This window comes from Pleurodeles waltl, chromosome 4_1 (assembly GCF_031143425.1).
Source record: "Pleurodeles waltl isolate 20211129_DDA chromosome 4_1, aPleWal1.hap1.20221129, whole genome shotgun sequence".
In the NCBI taxonomy this organism is placed as follows: domain Eukaryota; kingdom Metazoa; phylum Chordata; class Amphibia; order Caudata; family Salamandridae; genus Pleurodeles; species Pleurodeles waltl.
Window position 1 is genome coordinate 990,172,557 of NC_090442.1, and position 21,046 is coordinate 990,193,602.

Sequence of the window (21,046 nt, forward strand, 5' to 3'; positions counted from 1 at the left end):
GGCGAGGGGAGCACCACTGCAGGGAGAGGAGCTGAGACCAGCAACACCAACTCCTCCTCTGATGGGAGCTCCCTTGCGGTGGCGGGCCCCTCTGTGCCCACCGCATCTACAGGTATAGCCGCCACCCCACCACCAGCACCGCCCTCCCAGCCGCCCCTCAGCGTGTTCCCAGTGGCCGCTCACCCAGGAGAGTGGGCATCTCCTTCGCCCCCGGCACCTCAGGCCCTGCCCCAGTCAGCCCTGCTGCCCTCAGTGAGGAGGTCATTGACCTCCTCAGATCCCTCACTGTTGGGCAGTCTACCATTCTGAATGCCATCCAGGGTGTAGAGAGGCAGTTGCAACAGACAAAGGCATACCTGGAGGGCATTCATTCTGGCCAGGCAGCCCAACAGCGAGCATTTCAGACTCTGGCCTCAGCACTGATGGCAGCCATTGTCCCTGTGTCCAACCTCCCCCCTCCAACTTCCTCCACCCAGACCCAATCCCCAGTACCTCAGCCTATCTCAAGCACACCATCAGACCAGCATGCACACACCTCAACACACAAGGGTAGCTCTGGTGAACATAAGCACCACACATCCCACAGGCACTCACACAAGCATCATACCCATGCAGACATAACAACATCCACTGCCTCCACTGTGTCCCCCTCCTCCACGTCTCCCTCCTCCCTCCCTGTCACGTCTCCACTCACACCTGCATGCACTACATCTTCAGCCACTACCTCCATCACGAGCATGCCCATCATCACACACCTCTCACGTGCACTCAGCACCCCCACTACCATTCACACATCCCCTGTGTTCTCTCCCAGTGTGTCTGTGAGCCCTCCTCCAAAAGTACACAAACGCAGTCACACACCCACCCAACAGCCATCCACCTCACGACAGCCTCCAGCCCATGCACCTTCACCCAAAGTCAGCAAACAAACACCTCCTACAACCACTACCTCTTCCTCCACTCCCAAACCCCCTCCATCTACCCGTCCCAGTGTGTCTAAAAAACTTTTCCTTTCAAACCTTGACCTCTTCCCTTCACCTCCCCCACCCCTCTCGTCCCCTAGGGCCCGCCTTTCCAGGTCCCAACCTAGCACCTCAGCCACCACATCACCGGGAAATTTGGTGCCAGCAGTAACTGGCTTCTGGAGTGCGCCAAGCAGCAGGGCAGCCAGTGTCCCAAGGAGCGAAGCCAAGGACATTCTCCCACCTCCAAAACAAAAGAAGTTGCCCACAGCCCTAAGGGAGAAGGCCAAAACACCTGCCACCAAAGGCTCAGCCAGGAAAACAGTTGGGAGTGGCAAGACAGCTGCGCCACCATCCAAGGTCGGGAAGGGCCAAAGAAAGAAAGGGAAGTCGCCGGCAAACTGAACGGCGGACAAGACTGCCACCGGCACTACCACATGCACCGCCGCCACGGGCACCGCTGCCAGCACCCAGGATACTGTGCCCTTCATCTGCACCGCAGACACTGTGCCCTTCGGCAGCAGCAAGCTCAGTGAGCCCCCCACCAGCACCGCTGCTCAGGACCCCACCGCCAGCAGCAAGCTCAGTGAGCCCCCCACCAGCACTGCCGCTCAGGACACCGCTGCCAGCACCGAGGTCAGTGAGCCCCCCACCAGCACCGCCGCTCAGGACACCACCACCAGCACCGAGGTCAGTGAGCACCCCACCAACACCGCTGCCCAATGAGTGCCGCAAGCACTGCCGCTACTGATCCCGCCGCCAGCACCGCCAGCGTCAACGCCACATCCTGTGTCAGGGCTGCCATCCCCAGTGGTCACTCATATGAGGCTGGTGGTCAGTTCCAGGGGCCTGGACAGCTTCCATGGTGCCCCACCATCATTTGGAGTGTCACATCCACTACCTCAGTCCTTGGCAGGATGAAGCACTCTGGGCACAAAGCCCCCTCCAGAACCAGTGGAGAAAGGCATCCACTACCTGAGTCCTTGGCAGGATGAAGCACTCTGGGCACAAAGCCCCCTCCAGAACCAGTGGAGAAAGGCATCCACTACCTCAGTCCTTAGCAGGATTAAGCACTCTGGGCACAAAGCCCCCTCCAGAACCAGTGGAGTATCACATCCAGTACCTCAGTCCTTGGCAGGATGAAGCACTCTGGGCACAAAGCCCCCTCCAGAACCAGTGGAGAAAGGCATCCACTACCTCAGTCCTTTGCAGGATGAAGCACTTTGGGCACAAAGCCCCTCTAGAACCAGTGGAGACTGTTATCCACTTGAGAGACTGTGGCTTTGCACTCCCCAGCAAACTGCCCACTGGAGACTTGAGAGACTGGCTTTGCACTCCCCAGGATAAAGCAGTGGGCAAACCACCCACTGAAGAGACTTGTAAGACTGTGGCTTTGCACTCCCAGGATATAGCAGTGGGAAAACCACCCACTGGAGAGACTTGTGAGAATGTGGCTTTGCACTCCTCAGGATAAAGCAGTGGGCAAACCACCCACTGGAGAGACTTGTGAGACTGTGGCTTTGCACTCCCCAGAATAAAGCAGTGGGCAAACCACCCACTGGAGAGACTTGAGAGACTGTGGCTTTGCACTCCCCAGGATACATCAATGGGCATGGAGCCACCTCATGGAGCTGGCGTTGTGCACTCATCCGGCTGAGGTGCCCCCCCTTCCCTTCCCCCTGATGTGCCTGTTTTATTTCGATCTGATGCCCATGCAATAAATCAATCAATCAATAAAATAAATTTGTAGAGTGCGCTACTCACCCGTGAGGGTCTCAAGGCGCTGGGGGGATGGCGGGGGGAAACTGGGATGGGGGGGCAGGGAGGGTCACTGGTCGAACAGCCAAGTTTTGAGGTTCTTTCTGAAGACCAGTAGGCCTTTGGTTTTGCGAAGGTCGGTTGGGAGGGAGTTCCAGGTTTTGGGGGCGAGGTAGGAGAAGGACCTGCCTCCTGTGGTGGTGTGCTGGATGTGGGGGACTGTGGCTAGGGCGAGGTCGGCTGATCAGAGGTTGCGTGTGGGAGTGTGGAAGTTTACCCTTTCATTGAGGTAGGTTGGGCCGGTGTTGTGGAGGGATTTGTGTGCGTGGATGAGGATCTTGAATGTGATTCTCTTGTCTATGGGGAGCCAGTGAAGGGATTTGAGGTGTGGTGAGATTCGTTCGTGGTGGGGGAGGCCAAGGACGAGGCGCGCAGCTGTTTTCTGGATTCTTTGGAGTTTGCGTTTGAGTTTGAGTGTGGTGCCGGCGTAGAGGGCATTGCCTTAGTCCAGTCTGCTGCTGATGAGTGCGTGGCTGACTGTCTTTCTGGTTTCTGGGGGGATCCATTTGAAGGATTTTTTTAGAGTGCAGTGTGTGGAAGCAGGAGGAGGTTAGAGCATTGATTTGCTGTGTCATGGAGAGGGACGGGTCGAGGATGATGCCGAGGTTGCGTGCGTGGGTTGCGGGGTGGGTGCGGGACCTAGGGCGGTGGGCCGCCAGGAGTCGTCCCATGTGGTTTTGTTGGGGCCGAAGACGATGATTTCGGTCTTGTTTGAGTTGAGCTTGAGGTGGTTAGTGGTCATCCAGTTGGTGGTGTCTAGGAGAGCGGCGTGTAGGTTGGTTTTGCCGTTGGTTGGGTTACCGGTGAGGGAGAGGATGAGTTGGGTGTCATCTGCATAGGAGAGGATAGTGATTCCGTGTGCTCAGAGAATGTTGGCTAGGGGGATCATGTAGATGTTGAAGAGTGTGGGGCTGAGGGAGGACACTTGGGGGACTCCGCAGGTGATCTTGGTAGTGGTGGAGTGGAAGAGTGGAAGGCGGACTCTCTGGGTTCGGTGGGTGAGGAATGAGGTGAGCCAGCCTAAGGCGTTGTGGCGGATTCCTATGTTGTGGAGGCGTGTGCGGAGTGTGTGGTGGCAGACGGTGAGTGCGTCGGTCTCGCCTTTGTCGACTTTGGTCCTGATGTCGTCAGTGCATGCGATGAGGGCGTTTCTGTGCTGTGGAACCCAGATTGTGAGGGGTCAAGGGTGTTGGTTGCTTCGAGGAAGTGGGATAGGCGGGTCTTGACTAATTTCTCTGCAACCTTGATGGGGAAAGGGAGGAGGGAGATGGGGCAGTAGTTGGAGAGGATCTCCGGGTCGGCTTTTTTTTTTTTAGGAGAGCGGATTCAAAAGAGGAGTTGATTATGTTGTAGAGTATGGGGGCAATGGTAGGGCTAGATTTGTTGTAGATGCGGTGTGGACAGGGGTTAAAGGGGGAACAGGAGTGGATGGAGTTCATGTTTTTTTCAGTTTCTTCGTGTGTGGTATGGGTCTATGTGGATAGTGTGGTGGGGGTCTTGGGTGGGGTTTGAGTTGGGTGAGTGAGGGGTATGTGTGGTGGGTATGTGTGATGTGAAGCTGTTGTGGATGTCCAGGATTTTGTGGAGGAAGTGGTTGGAAAGGGCGTCACATAGGGGCTGTGTGTGTGTGGGGTCTATGTTGTTGGCTTTGGGTTTGGCAAGTTCATTGATGATGGTGAAGAGTTCTTTGCTGTTTTGGGAGTTGTTGTCAAGGCGTGTATTGTAGTGATCTCTTTTGGCGGTGCGTATGAGTTGGTGATGGGTGCGAATGGTGGTTTTGAGGGTGGAGAAGTTGGTTGAGGAGGGTTCTAATCTCCATAGTTTCTCAGCTTGGCGGCATTTGCGCTTGGAGTCTTGGAGTTCCGGGGTGAACCATGGGGCGTTCTTGATGTTGCGGGTGGTGATGTGTTTTCTGAGGGGTGCTAGTGTGTCTGCGCAGGTAGTGATCCATTTGGAGAGGTTGTGTGCTCCTGCGTTGTGGTCGTTTGTGTGGGTGGGGGGGGGGTTGTGGCCCAGTTGGGAGTTTAGTCGTTCTGTGGGGATCTTGTCCCACATGCGGTAGGGTGTGGTGTGTTGATGGTAGTGTGTGGGAGGTTTGGTGAAGGAGAAGTGGACGCAGTGGTGGTCAGTACAGATGAGTTCGGTGGTGTGGGTGTAGGCTATGTGTTGGCTTGAGGTGAAGATTGCATCCAGCGTGTGTTCTGCTGAGTGGGTGCGTGCGGTGACCAGTTCTTTGAGTCCGAGGTTGTTGAGGTTGTCTATGAGGGAGGTAGTGTTGTGGTCATGTGGGTTTTCTAAGTGAAAGTTGAAATCACCGAGGGTGATGTAGTCTGTGGAGGTGAGGGCGTACGGGCTGATGCAGTCGGCGATGGTGTCGCAGAAGGTGGGGCGTGGTCCGGGTGGTCTGTGGATTAGTGTACCTCTGAGGGTAGAGTTGTTGTTGATGTGGATGAGGAAGTGCAAGTGTTCAGTGTTACTGATAGTGTCTTGGGAGCTGGTGGTGACTTTGATAGTGTCTCTGTGTAGGATGGCGATGCTCCCGCCTGGCCTGTTGAGGCGGTCTTTTCATTGGAGTTTGTATCCCTTCGGGGTGGCTATGGCTATGTCGGGTTCTGAGGAGGAGTTGGTCCAGGTTTCTGTGAGGAAGGCGATGTCAGGTGACTGTGAAGTGATGAGGTCCCAGAGTTCTATGGCATGTTTGTTAAGGGAGCGGATGTTGAGGAGCAGGCAGTTCAGGTGGTTGTGGTGGGTGGTATTGGTGTGGTGTGTGGGGGTTTTGTTGCGGGTGTGTTCTGGTTATGGGTTGGTGTGCTGTGGGATTGGTTGGTAGGGGCAGGGTGGGTGAGTCTTGTGTTGGGGATGTTGTGTTTGTTGAATGTGGGGTTGCTATGGTTGGTGTGAGGGATGGCGAGCAGGAGAAGTGGCAGGTGTGGCAGGTGAAGGGGCCATGAGTGTGTGTGGGGCTAGATGTGGTGCATGTGGGACGGGGGCCTGATTTGAGAGAGTAGAGGGTGAGGGGGGAGTAGGTGTGTTTGGGAGGGCCAGGTGTTCTGGAGCTGGGCATGGTCCAGGCGCGAACAGGTGCAGACGGGTTTCGTACCCGCTGCACGTGTCCGATGCGCGGCCACGCCACGGCTGCCATAAGAGGAGTGGAGGGTGGGAGTGCAGCTGGGAGGTGGGGGGCTTGTCCAATGAGAGGGCTGGGGGGTGGGGCCGCAGGGGACTCAGCGGCAGGGGAAAAGACAAAGAGGAGAACGGTGAAAAGATAAAGAGGAGAACGGTGAGAAAAGGAGGGGGGAGACGGGAGGGGCCGCAGGGGACGCAGCGGCAGGGGAAAAGACAAAGAGGAGAACGCTGAAAAGACAAAGAGGAGAACGGTGAGAAAAGGAGGGGGGAGGAGGGAGGGGCCGCAGGGGACGCAGCGGCAGGGGAAAAGACAAAGAGGAGAACGGTGAAAAGACAAAGAGGAGAACAGTGAGAAAAGGAGGGGGAGGCGGGAGGGGCCGCAGGGGACGCAGCGGCAGGGGAAAAGACAAAGAGGAGAATGGTGAAATGACAAAGAGGAGAACGGTGAGAAAAGGAGGGGGGAGGTGGGAGGGGCCGCAGGGGACGCAGCGGCAGGGGAAAAGACAAAGAGGAGAATGGTGAAAAGACAAAGATTAGAACGGTGAGAAACGGAGGGGGAGGCGGGAGGGGCCGCACGGGACGCAGCGGCAGGGGAAAAGACAAAGAGGAGAACGGTGAAAAGACAAAGAGGAGAACAGTGAGAAAAGGAGGGGGAGGCGGGAGGGGCTGCAGGGGACGCAGCCGCAGGGGAAAAGACAAAGAGGAGAACGGTGAAATGACAAAGAGGAGAACGGTGAGAAAAGGAGGGGGGAGGTGGGAGGGGCCGCAGCGGCAGGGGAAAAGACAAAGAGGAGAAGAAGAAGACACAGTAGAAGAGGAGCCATAGCCATAGTCATATTTGGTATGTGAAAATTATGGAGTGGTTTAAAAAAGAAAGAGGTTTAACTAGCAAAATAGGCAATGAATGTGATGATTGTTGTTATTCTTTAGCAGATCCTAAACCCCACAATACAAAAAACAAAGTGGTATAACACACTGTGCACATAGAAGATTGAAATTATACAGGAGAGAAGGAACCAGTGACTGCAAGGTTGTCTCTTTTTATTTTACCAATCCCTTTCCCCCCTTAGAGCGCTTCTGTTGTTCAGTTTAATTTGAGAACAGATAGTGTTTTAGGAAGGGAATTGGGAATAGTCTTTGCATCTGCTCCTGTGCAAGCAATCATTAAGAGCCTTCTACAGGGTGGATGTTGGTAGTAAGAGGGGTGGTGGAGAAAGATGGTGCTTGGTGGTCCCAGAAGGTCCTCCCACCAACATGTAGTGTCCACTGGAGGAGGATTCTGAGGATGATATTGGAGATCCGGTCTCCTACGTGAGACTCCCCTTTGCCTGCCGATGAGAGAGAGAGTGAGAGGACAGGAATGGGTTAACATATTCCTCACATACACACATGTAAACATGCACATCTGTAGGTATACATCTCCTACCTAAGCTATCTCTGGTGCTAATACACATATCCTATATCATGTCACAAAATGTCAATACTAGTCACCCATCTATGTCCAAGTTAGCAGGACTAGAGCCATCCACATTATTACCAGCAAAACCATGTTTGCATGTACATCATACCCTGGCTGAAGTATAAATGACTACCTGAATCCTGATCATACCTCTCCATACTCCTATCACCCATTGGAAGTGCAGGTGACTGAAAAAAACACCTCATGCCTGTACAATAACCATACCTGATCAGTCCATGCCCATTGTAATGTCCCTAGATAGCGAAGATTACTCCACTCACAGACCACACAGCACCTGCCTGTCACATATCATGTTGACCTAACACTCAGAAATGCCAATATTGATATTATAACTGATGTAGTCACTACAAATTGGACACCCATACATGTGACATCTGAAGTATAAATGACCACCTGAATCCTGATCATACCTCTCCATACTCCTATCAGACCACACAGTACGTGCCTGTCACATATCATGTTGACCTAACACTCAGAAATGCCAATATTGATATTATAACTGATGTAGTCACTACAAATTGGACACCCATACAGGTGACATCTGAAGTATAAATGACTACCTGAATCCTGATCATACCTCTCCATACTCCTATCACCCATTGGAAGTGCAGGTGACTGAAAAAAACACCTCAGGCCTGTACAATAACCACACCTGTTCAGTCCATGCCCATTGTAATGTCCCTTGATAGCGAAGATTACTCCACTCACAGACCACACAGCACCTGCCTGTCACATATCATGTTGACCTAACACTCAGAAATGCCAATATTGATATTATAACTGATGTAGTCACTACAAATTGGACACCCATACAGGTGACATCTGATGTGTAGAATACAGGTTTGGTGTACAGGCAGGTATTAGTCAGACCCAATCATAAAGGAAGATCTGCAGACACCAAACACATATACCCCACAACTATTCATATATCTAAGTGCATCTACAATGTTCTAAATAGCACACATTACACATCCATAGTCAATCACTGAGTGTAGTGTCACAACCAATGAGCTTCAGGAACCCACATATTACAGCATAGGACACATACCATTCCACATGACATGCAGTTACAGTAGTTGGACTTCACAACATGATAAAACCACCATCACTTGCACCATTCCTGACAAGTGATAACCTGTACCTAAAGCAAGACAACATACATTTCTGACTGAAATTACATTTATGCATACTGCACACATGCACCTACACAACTGCCATTGCACTGACAACAGATCCCATTACTACATAGGGCAGCTTCTGGAATGATGAAACAACTAAAAGTTCACATCACAATCTCCTAAATCAGTCAAAACCTTATCCTGTCCAAATCACCCACATCAGCCAGGTCCAGGGTAGCAGTCATTGTCCCACTCCATCAGATGTGACCCCAATTAACCATTGAGACATGATGTAGGCTGCACCTAAGCAATGTTGTACTGTAATTGGTAGGGCATTGGAATACATTGCATTTACATTGCAATTTGTCAAAGGTGAGATCTGTCTAGACACTTACTACTTCTATACAATCCCATTGGGTTCAAGGTAATATCCCCACAAGGAAACTATATTGAAATACTTGATGAGTCCAATTATACCAAATCAGACACTGAATTCAAACTTCCCTCCTATTGCTACCTTCACATACCCCATAGATAGAAGATGAACATACAATGGGGATACAATTACTAAGCCATAAGTACAGTCATACACAGGCCATCTCTGTGGCGTAAATGAGATGGCTGCCTCACATGGAGTCTATGTCTGTAGTCCCTGTACCAAAATATCTGTACCAGTACTAGATGTCTATAGTCCCTGTACTAAAATATGAGAATCAGCCTGTTTCACACACAGGTTATCAATACAGATTGGAGTGGACAGACGCCTTAGAGCCACTAATGCTCCAATGCTGATGGATGGACCAGGTCACACGCAATAGGTAGGGTGACACACAAGCTCACATCCATAGAAATGGCAGGAAGGAGTCACACATGTGGCAATTTCATTTGATCTTGATACAGGATATGTTAATCTACTGATAGCAAACCATGAAGCCACATCTACAACTAATATTCAGGCCGGGTGAGAACCGCCCATGTCCACTAGTCTACATTCATGTTGCACTTACTACATTGTCGTAGAAGCTACAGTGAGATAGCAAACACCATATAATCAGAGCCAAGTACCAGGATACAGTCAGTACTCACTCTCTTGTAGCAGCTGTGCTTCCCTCAAACACCCATCCACCTCAGGGTAGGCCACTGCCAAAATGCAACCCATTAGGGGGATCAGGGTCCGAAGGCCGCCCCTCTCTCGTTAGGAGGAGATGCCCAGCTGGGCCTCCGAGGGTTTCCGGGCCTGCCGTCTCAGGTCCTCCCACCGCTTGCTACAATGGGTGCTCCTCTGGCTGTGGCCCCAGAAGGTCCACACTTGTTTGGCGATGGCATGCCAGATCCCTTTCTTGGGCATTCACCCTTATGGATGACACAGACAAAAGGAGAAAGTCATGTACACTCGCACCATACCAACAGGAGTGGACAATACACATGTCACAGCAAGTGCTCATACATACACACCCTCGCTGCTCAGACGCCTTCACTTTTTGCACTCTGCATGCATAAAATCCCTCACCAGTACACTTGCCTGAATCAACATCACATGCAACTCATATCACGCATGACAATGACATTGGACTCATTTGCTCCTCTGGTGCCCCATATAGTTGTTCATACAGGGGGAGGACCTCCTCCACCAGCTTCTCCAACTCTTCAGGCTTGAAGGCAGCGACCCTATCACCTTCAGGATGTGTCAAAACGGCTCCCAGAGGTAGAACACAGCAGCAAAGGTCATGGAGGTCTTGCTAGCAACAGTGTCAGGAGTCAAGTGAGCAAGACTGCAGAAAATGACGGTCATGGCCACCAAGTACAGCACCGTCACCACCAGCAGTCTTCGCCATTGGCCCCAGTCTGCCACAGGCAGCAATGTTAACCAATGACAAGTTGCACAGTGGTTGTGGCCGTCTACCAACAGGATGACATTTGTTGGCAGACTAAGGTCACTTCCAACTATCCCTTACAGCAGGACAGGTGGCTGTCATTTTGCCACATGTAAACGATGGATGTGCGAATATAAGGGTGCCATACGCATATTTGCCCAAATGGCAGTGTAAGCCTAAGTTGTGCCATTATGGTAGTGCTACATTGATAGTTTCCAATACGTATTATTTGATCAGTGCACAACTGCTCAGTCAGCCACATATGTTCAATTACACATGTGACACATGTCCCATACGACTTACATGTGTGCCAATGTGCTGCAATGAGGGTGTCTAATGTGCATCAGCACGTTCGTTATTGTATATGTCAGCAGTGCAATCCATCCCCTACAGCGTTAGGTGTGTGCTATTTTAAAATGTGCTGCTTACATGTGCCCTCCTGCTTTACTCATTGTACATTCTCTCCTCTCAAACTAGGTATCCTGCAATAAGGAGATTGAGACAACTGCTGGCGTACCGTTCACTAGTTGACCTTGAAACCATGGAGGACAGGCATGTAATCCAGACATATCTTCTGAATCATTAGACCATCATGGATCTATGTACACAGTTGCAGCCAGATCTCTCGTCAGCCATACACAATCCCTATAGTATCCCTCCCACAGTACAAGTCTTGTCAGTGCTACACTTTCTTGCTGCAGGCTCCTTTTAGAATACAGTGTCCTTAACAGCAGGGGTGTCTCAGCCCATGTTCAGTCTGGTGTTGAAGGATGTACTGTGCTTTGTTAAAGCACCTGGATAGCTACAACAGGTTCCCCCAATGTGGAGACTTGGCCTATGTGAAGGCAGACTTTGATGATATGGGACACAATCCTCATTTGGTAGAGGCCATTGATGGTACCCATGTAGCCCTGGTCACTCCCAGTGTCAAAGAACAAGTGTATAGGAACTGGAAGAACTACTACTCCATAACTGTTCAGGTGGTGTGTCTGGCAGACCAGTACATCTCACAAGTCACAGCCAAGTTTCCAGGATCTGCGCATGACTCCCACATTTTGAGCAATGCCCCACACAAGATGGCATGACTGCACACAGAGAGAGCCTGGCTCCTTGGTATGTATGCATATTAAGGTGTTTCACTGTTGTGACAGCTCCCATCAGATTCTGCCCTGTAGCTGTACCTGTTATTTCACTGGTCCTACATTTATACACACAGGGGACTCTGGCTATCCTAATCTTCCTTGGCTTGACACCAGTGAGGTACCCTGCCACAGAAGGGGAACTCCATTTCAATAAGGCGTATAATTGTGTGAACATTTGACCTCCTGAAGGCCAGATTCAAGTGTCTGGACCTGTTTGGAGGTGCACTCCTCTACTCGCCCCAAAAGGTATGCCAGATCATGGTTGCCTGTTGCATGCTCCACAATCTAGCCCTGTACCGTCATATTCCATTGCTATCTGATGAGAGTGAGGCAGCTAGATCAGTGGCTGGAAATGAAGAAATGGCAAGTGATGAGGAGCCAGAGGAGGAAGGTGCAGCTGACTCTAGGACTGAGCTCATCAATCAGTACTTCCAGTGACATACAGGTATGTTGAGTGTGGTTTTTCAAGTCTTGTAAGTCCACAATGATTGGTGACAATAGTCCTCCTGACTTGATTCATCATTTGTGGTGTAATGTGGTCCTATCCCAATGTATGAGCTGTGGAAGCTCACTGATAGAATGTAAAGTGCACAGTTACAGCTCTAACATGTTCTCGCTGCAGTTTCCTACAATCACTTCTCAAATGGAGAGACCTGTATTGAGCTCTGTTTGCTGCATTCTCCTGTCTCATGTCATTCCACCCAGTAACTGTGGCATTTTAATCTGTGCCTCTGCCTCTGCTACCTACGGCTTGAGGCATTCATAGCCATTAGCCATTGGTAACTGATCACAGAAATGTGGGATGTACATGACAGTTGGCTGAATATTCTGTGACTGGTGATGTATAGGTTACATCTAGGGGACCCTACTGAGGAGGTATACTACAGTTGGCATTGCATCTATGACCTGCATATGTGCTTTGTGTGGCACTATGCTTTCCATCCTGATGGTACTCACTATCATGGTCTTTTTGCAGGTTGGAATGTGTGGCCCTGGATTTCTACCTCTCTGACACCTGTCATGGGACATATCTGCTGTACTGTGTTGCCTGCTGAGGGTGCCTCCGTCTGCTGTCCATTGCACTGCCTGTTCGATGTAAGGGGGGGGGTCATTACCAGACCACAGTTGGCAAGCATGACATTTGTTGATGTTTTCTTAAAGACACATATAGAGTAGCTGTGTTCCATGGTGTTTATTGTGCATATCATGATAGTTATAGTCAAAATAAAGGTGCAGATATGGACAAAAATGGTAATGAGTGAGGTCATTGTAGATGGAATCATCAGAGTAGGTGCTACAGTTGTTGGTTGCCCAGGTCCAGTGTTTTTGTGTCTTTGGAAAATGGAGTAATGTCTCAGAATAGTCAACAGTGTGTCTCAGTGGCACACAAGGGGGACAAATCAGGAGAGGCTCCCTTCCTGGCAGTGAGTTTGGTCTTGGCATCTGCTCCAGCCGGATGTCTGGGTGGACTTCAGGTACAGAGGAAGAGGTGTTTGAGGCCTGTGGTTCCCCTGGCAGGGCCTCAGTTCCACTAGCTGCCACTAATGTAGATGGCTCAGATGTTAGGTTGCTAGCGTAAGGGGCCTGATGGTGGGTTGAGGAAGCACACAGGGTGGTGTTGTTGTCCCTTAGAACCATTGTAATGGAGGTCATTGTAGTATTGTGAGCCTGCCACTGCTGTGTGACCTCCTGGTGATATTCCCTCTGCAACCTTTGGTTTTTTCCCAATGTAGTGATAATCTGGCCCACCCTGTCCTGGGTTTGTTGGTATGTTCCCAGGACTTGGGAGATGGTTTCCGGGTCAGTTGAGTCCCTTGGGGCCCCATCCTCTGGCCCACAGCTTCCCTCCCACGCCCCCTGTCCCCAGGTGCCTGTGCCCCTGGCATTGTGTGCCAACTCCTAGTGTCTGCAGGACCTTCATTGTCTGGGGTGTGAGGGGTCGACTCAGGACCCTGTACTCTGGGGCACACAATAGTCTGAACAGTCCTTGGGACACAGGTTTGGGGACGAAGGGTTGACCTTGATGTTGATGCCACAGGTTTGAGGGGGTTGATGTGGGCAAGGGGAGGCAGGGAGTTGTAAACTGACCAGGTGTCCCAGATGGGCCAGTTAGAGTGTCAGTGTCCAGGTATCCAGGTGTGTCGTCCTCTCTGGGGCCTTCATTCTGAGGAGGGCGGACAGTCTCTGGTATCCTCTCCATGGTGGCCCTGGCAAGGGTACCTGTAGATGGAGTGAGAGACAGAGTTAAATATAGTAAGTTTGTTTGGCAATCTCTTCATCAGATGCATACAGTGGCTTAACACAATTCCCACCAATGACAATGACAGATGCTGCACAGCATACAATTGGTGGTACGTAGTAGTCTGTGACATGTGTACCATACTCCATACAAGGTGCTGTCATTCAAATTTGGTGCAGATAGCACTGCGAATGGGTTCAGGTACTGTCTTATGGTTCAAATCACTGTTCAGCACTGTTACCTAGTGACTAGTTAGGCTTGCTAGATGTCACAAAAATGCCTGCGCATTGCCCATAGTGTCCCAATGGGAGGAGAGTATGTGAGTATGCAAGCTTAAATGTCCTGTCTGTGCATGTTGTGCATGTGCATGGAGTCTGCCATCTTACTTTCCATATCATGGTCAGTCCATTTCAGGGTTGAGGTTCTGGATCAGTGGCCATTTGGATTAGTCACAGAGCTGTAGCTATGTTGAGCCGTGTTTGCCATTGTGGTGTGACATTGCATTGCTGTCAATGCATGTAGTGGTCCTCAGTCACATCATCTAGTTGGCACAGCTAGTACCATAGTCATATATGCAAGATATGTGATGTGATATGCACATTCCAGGTTTTCACGTAGATGGGCTAGTGTACTGTGGGAGTTGTAGTGATAGTATTAGCCAATACTGTCCATGCCTTTGCCAAGGGCTGTGTGGGCAGTTGGGCGGGGTGGAGGTGTGGCATGCAGGGGAGGGACATTAGGTGAATAGGTGGGAGGAGTGGTGAGACAAACAGTGATTTGGGGAGTATTTGGGTGGTGAGGAAGTATATGTCAATTGTGTAACATGGAAGTTGTGGGTACTTACTAGAGTCCAGTCCCCCAGGTATTGCAGTCAGGCCCTTGGGATGTAGAATGTCCAAGACCTTCTCCTTCCAACAGGTGAACTGTGAGGGAGGAAGTGGGGGACTTCCAGTCTTGTGCACAGCGATTTGGTGTCATGATGCCGTGGAACGTACCTTCCTCTGTAGGTCATGGTTGCCTACTGAGTTGACCTTGTTGACTATTCTCTGCCACAACTCCATTTTCCTGGCAATTGACGTTTGCTGGACCTGTACTCCAAGCAGTTTGGCTCTACCCTGACAATTTCACCCATCATGACCCTCAACTTGTTGTGTGTGAACTGTGGGTGCTTTTTTGGGGACATTGTAGTGGTTGTGTTGATGGTGGGGGGGTGTTGTGTGTGTAGTGGTGCAGTGTTGGGTGATTGATGGGGTGTGGGTGGTGCGTTGTGCGTGATGGATGGTTGTGGTATTTGTGTGTGCTTGTTAGATGCTTATTGTGTTGGTAGGGCAGTTATGTGGTGTATGCTGAGTGAGATGTGTATGTGTGCCTGTATTTTAAAGATGGTGTCTGTCAATTTTTGCCTGCTTTCGGTGTAGGTGATTGTCATTTTTGTTGCAAAGGATTTTGGGTTGTGTGGGGGTGTATTATTTAGTGCAGTGAGTAGGTGTGTCTGGTGAGTATATGTGGGTCAGGTGTGGAGTATTCAAACTGTCCAATGTGGTGTTATGTTCTGACAGTAGTGGGTTCTGACAGCAGCGGTTCACACCACCAATAGTTTTCTGCCATGGAAGAACAGCTGTGGTGATTTGTGGCTCATAATCTGGTAGGTGGATTTTTGTCAGCCTGGCAGTACTGGTGGTGGACTGCCTCTTTCCCTCCCGGCTGTGTCCTAGAGGTGTTGGATTTTGGGCTGTTTTCTGGTGGTCTTCAGTTTGTGACTCTTAATACAGCAGCCAGATTACTGCCAACATGGCGGTCTTTTGGCAGCTGCCACCACTGCAGTCTTCACAAAAGACCACCAATGTTGTAAAGAGGCCCTTTTTAGTGTGTTTGGCCATTGCTACATAATAAAAACAAAATGCGCTATTATATTGTATGAGGTGAAATAAATACAAAGACCTCTGTGCTAATGTTTGGTATTGCAAAATCTGTTGGAGTGTTTGAATTTGCTCAACCCAAATTCATGAGACAACCATTCATTAACAGAGAAGTGAAGTCTCAAAAAGCACATTCAGGAAATCCGTTCATGTTATTTTCATAAATGATTCTACTCAAATTGCATTTTAGATGAATTTCACCACCTGGTACAATCATGTTCGATATACTACATTGATTTAAATACATAAACGAAGTGCTTATGATAGGTTAGCTGCTCATCACCAGTTCAAGGTTAAATTATGTTACCTCTGGAAACAGCGCTTTGCACAGGCGTCAATATTATTACTTTTATCACACCCTCATAATTTACCAACAGGTCAAACCTGAATACTTTTATCAGGAAAAGTTCAGCTTAAGGAGAAAATATGTCGAATTCAGGGGCTCATTCCGACTCTGCCAAAGTCCTGTGTTGGGATGACCGCCTAGGCGGCAATCCCTCCGCGGGACATATTAGAAGTTTCCCACTGGGCCAGCAGGCAGAAATATCGTTTCCACCCACAGGCCCAGCGGGAAACTCACCACAACATTCATGCCTGCTCGTAATCGAGCCGGAGGCAGAGTTGCAGTGCATTGATGTGATAGCACCTGTCTCGCTTTTCACTGCCCGTAATTCCGGCAGTGAAAAGTGTGATGGGCTTTCCATGTGAGACCCTGCACTAGCCATGTCGAGTGACCGCCATGCAAAGGTTGGTGGAAAGGGTACTCTTAAGCTGCCCTGGCAGATTATGACCGCCTAGCCCACCAGGCTGTCGGCAACCTGGTGGTGCTGGCAATCAGGCAGTGGTGACTCCACCATGGTCATAACATGGAGGCCAGTCCACTGCTTTTGTGGTGGTCCAACTGCCATTGCGAGTCTGACGGTCCCAGGAGCACCAACCTCATAGTGAGACCATAAGTGTGTTAAAACCACTACAGCATTTTAGGTCTAATTTTGAAATCTAGAGGTGAGTTATTTACCATGCATGGTGAATATATCACCCTAGGGTTACACTATTCACCACATATGGTAAATGCCCTACACTATTGAGCCCAGATTGTAACAAGAGTTGTTGCCTCACCTAAAGTGGAGGGTTATTCTACACATTTGCAACATTTTCTTTTTAGCTATGTAACTGATTCAAAAATAATGTCAAATATATGCTTGTTGTTGGAAAATGTGTTATTGGTAAGGGCAGGTAGGTACCTACACTTAGCAATAGGACACTAACCTCCACCTAGGTCCATCTTGGCAACGAGCGACAAGGGTTAACTTAGGAGACAGAGTGTAAAGCATTCAAATATCACAAAACAGTAATTGAATAAAACACAGGAAACAGTTTAGAAATCCAAAACCAATTTATAAAAATAGATTATATTTTTATCTTTAAAATGACACAAAAACGAATAAAATCGGATAAGGGAAACGGAGATATGAATTTTTAAAGAATTATTGTTTTGTAGCGCCTAGAAACAAAAAGCGCCAATCTGGTCATCTGGTTGCACCTCGATCGGGGCATAGTCAAAGTTTAAGGCCGACCGCGATTGAGCCTCAGCCCAGCTACAGCTCGCGGGAGGCCTCGGTCAAAATTTTAACTTGCCACTTAGTCATTTTTCTGTAGATTTTCTTCAGCGGGACAAACCTGCCAGTCCAATCCGACCTCCTGGAACTCTTCTCCGGATACGTGTCGCAGGAACCCTCAGTGGAGATTTTTACCTTCGGACTTAGTCGTTTTTTCGAGGTGAAAATCCTTTGACCGGGGAAATCCTGGATCTTGATCTGACGTCCTTGGAGCCCTCCTTGGATACCCTGGCAGGGAGGTCCCGGTCAACTTTCTACATTCAGACTTAGGCGGTCATTCTGACCGCGGCAGGCGGTGGTAGCCGCCTGCTATGCGGTCACTGCCATTTGGCCGCTCCGCGGTCAAAAGACCGCGGAGGCCATTCTGGCTTTCCCGCTGGGCCGGCGGGCACCCGCCAAAGAAGCGCCCACCGGCCCAGCGGGAAAGGCCCTGCAACATAGAAGCCGGCTCCAAAAAGGGGCCCCACGACACCCGTTCCCGCCATCCTGTTCCTGGCGGTAAAAACCGCCAGAAACAGGGTGGCGGGAAGGGGGTCGGAATCTCCATGGCGGCGCTGCTTGCAGCGCCGCCATGGAGATTCAGCCCAGACAGGGGAAACCCGGCGGGAAACCGCCGGATCCCCTTTTCTGACTGCGGCGGTCAGAATGGGCAGGGAAGCAACGCCAGCCTGTTGGCGGTGCTTCCGTGGTGGGTTGGAATGACCCCCTTAGTCTCTTTTTTGGAGATTTTCTTCACCAGGATGAACATGCAAATCAGGCCGTGTCGCGGTTGAGGCAAGCCGGCTAGAGTTGCCGCGGCAGGTTGGTCCCTCTATGGAGCTTTTTTTCAAAGGTTCTCCAAACTTCTCCAAACGTCTGGATCTTCTCTCAGATGTTCCTTTCAGGTTCTTCTGGGGTCCACAGCTCACCCCAGGGGTCCAGAAGCTCTAAGATGATCCTTGGGGGTGTGGACAACAACTCCCAGAATCCACCTGGCGCAATCTCCTTTTTGGCCACGGGGCAGTGGTCAGCTGGTTGATTTCTTCAGGAGTTGTTGCAGGGGACTCTGGTTAGCAATTTTTCATACCAAAAGCAATTAAAATTGATTGATTATATTCCTTTGCACAACACTAGAGTCAAAAATATTAGTGCATTTAAACTTTATGGGCAAATAGTCATAAGCGCATCTAAAATATTAAAACATTCAGCTTTTGATAACACTTCTATCATTGTTTATTTCTATAGCGACCTCACCTGCACCCACCAAAACCACGACAGGCACTATGATCCACACATCAACCACCGGAAGTATGGATTTTAATTGTTTCCCTCCATGCATGCTTCTTAATGTGCATTTCCTCCTGCTTTTTGTCATAATATCAAGATATGAAACCACATGTACAAAGCATTTTAGTGCTACAAGTACTCTACTTCAGGTCTTGCAAACTCTAAAATACTTTGTCTAATGTATCAATCCAATCTTTGGAATCAATAAACTTTCACAAACTCCTAAAATGTGATTACAATCTACATGTATACATTATTTGGAAGGGTCAAGTTGTGGGTATCCCTTAAAGAAAATTAATTGATATGTGATGCAACTAATTTTGCTGGTGTACTCCGGACACAAAAGATTAAAAAATATTTTGCTCTTGAGTTTGGATGATTCACTCATTGCAAAAATGAAGGACTCATCTTGGGGCCCGTTCCCCTTAGTGAATGTAAAACACAAAAGTTTGGTGAAGAGTAGGCAGGGGACCATTGTCTACTGTTCAATAAACATTTTTTTGAAGTACCACTTTTTCCTAGTGCTACATTGTATCCTTTAAGTAAAATAGGATGCGTACAAACAGAAATGTTTTAACTTTAAGGCAAACACAGATATAGTGGTCTGCTGACACCTGTCCACCAATTGGAGCAAGTCATAGTTTGCAAACTTCCTATTTAATATTCAACAGGTAGGCCAGAATATGATCCAGTCAGAATCAGAATTTCATGAACATGTTTCTAAGTACGAAAATTGGTTAGAATAATTCTTTAGTGGTCGAACCATATTTTGTGACTGGTATTTAGTGCACGTGGCCCATAGTTACGTAATTGAAAGCAACATTTGCATTACATTGTATAAAGTAAAGTAAACAAAACGCAGACTTTACAAAATCTTTTGGAGTTTTTGAAATTGTTCCACACGCAATTAGTGAGATGATCATTCAATAGCAGTGAACTGAAGTGTTAAGAAGCAAATTCATGGCAACAATTCATGTTACAGTCACAAATAATGCTACACATATAGCATTTTGTTCTCATTTCACCACTGCATGTAGTCATACTCTATATGCTTCATTGTTTTTAAAAACATACATTGAGTGCATTTGATGGATTGGGCATGCATTACAAGTTCAGGGTTAAATTCTGTTTCCTGCGGAAACAGGGGTTTGCACAGGAAGCAAAATTATTATATTATCATACACTCATAGTTTTCCACTGTTAAGTTTCAGCAGGTTAAACTTGAACGACGTTATTGGGGAAAGGCTCACTAAAAGGCAACATGTATGGCATTCAGAGTGTCACTCCAAGTTTGGCTGGTGGCGGAGGCCGCCAGCCAAACCCAACCCGCCACCTGATCGCTGGTGCCGTCAGGACACTGCCAGCCATATTCCGATTTCAGTGCAGGGCCGGCGGGTGGAATTTTTTTTTCGACCCTCCAGCCCTGCGGCAAAGGGGGCCTTAACATTAACACCGGCTCGGAATTAAGCCGGCGCCAATGTGGCGGTGCAGCGGGTGCAGCAGCACACATCGCGCATATCATTGCACGTAATTCGGGCAGTGAAATGCGCGATGGGGCTCTGCATGGGGGCCCCTGCACAGACCATGCCCCCGGCACACTCATTCTGGCAGCTTTTCCATGGTGGTGTGAACCACCATGGAAAGGCTGGCGGAATGGAACTCGTAATCCGGCAGGCAGTGCTGCTTGCAGCGCTGCCCTTGCGGATTACAACCGCTGGGACCGCCAGACTTGAGGCTGTCTCCAGCCTGGCGGTGTCAGCGGTATTACCGCAACGTTTCGGCCGCAGTTGGAATTTGGCGGATCGGACCACCACTACCTTGGCGGTATGATGGCCACCCCGAGTCTGGCTGTCTCAAGACCGCCAGACTCGGAATGACCCCCTCAGAGTGTTAAAAACAATTCAGCTTTCTATGTCTCTTTTTCATGATGAAAACAAGGAGAATGAGTTATGACCCACACATGGTAAATTCATCTCTCTAGGGTAACAGTATTTCCCACATGTGGTAAATAGCCCGCATTTCTGAGTCCCAAATTGTTAGCATTTCTTTTTTATATAATGATTTTCCCTCTGTGAGAAAAATAACTTGATTATAAGAAATGTTTGATTTGCAAGAGTAAAGAAAATTGATAAGTTACATTAATTTGCCTGACACTAAAGATTAAAGAATATATATGTATTCCAAATTTGTGACAAATACTTAAAAAAAGATTTGAAATATCAGTGCATGTGGCTTTTTGATAATAGTTCCATCATTGTCTATTTCTATAGTCACCACACCTCCACCCACTAAAACTACAACCGGCACTACGGTCTTTACATCAACGACTGGAAGTATGTATTTCAATGATTTCCCCCCTGATTTCTTTTTAATGTGCATTGCCTACTAATTTTAGTTTCATATTATGAAAATATTCACCTACATGTACAAAGTACTTTTATAGCTGCAATACTACAGTTCAGAGTTTGCAAATACAAAGATGC

General features: G+C 49.0%; 1 protein-coding gene across 50 annotated transcripts in view; it reads left to right on the forward strand.

The window, feature by feature from the left end:
• LOC138288307 (mucin-19) overlaps window positions 1-21,046 on the forward strand; it is a 1,675,551-nt gene that overhangs the window by 1,125,829 nt on the left and 528,676 nt on the right. For 45 of the 50 annotated variants that reach the window (XM_069229764.1, XM_069229784.1, XM_069229763.1 and 42 more), the window contains 2 exons: window positions 18,522-18,584; window positions 20,834-20,896. The exons of 1 other annotated variant lie outside the window; for it this stretch is intronic. In XM_069229764.1, coding sequence (XP_069085865.1) covers window positions 18,522-18,584; window positions 20,834-20,896 — 126 coding nt within the window. The remainder of the gene's footprint in view (window positions 1-18,521; window positions 18,585-20,833; window positions 20,897-21,046) is intronic. 4 more of the 50 variants (XM_069229800.1, XM_069229806.1, XM_069229799.1 and 1 more) reach the window with 2 other exon arrangements.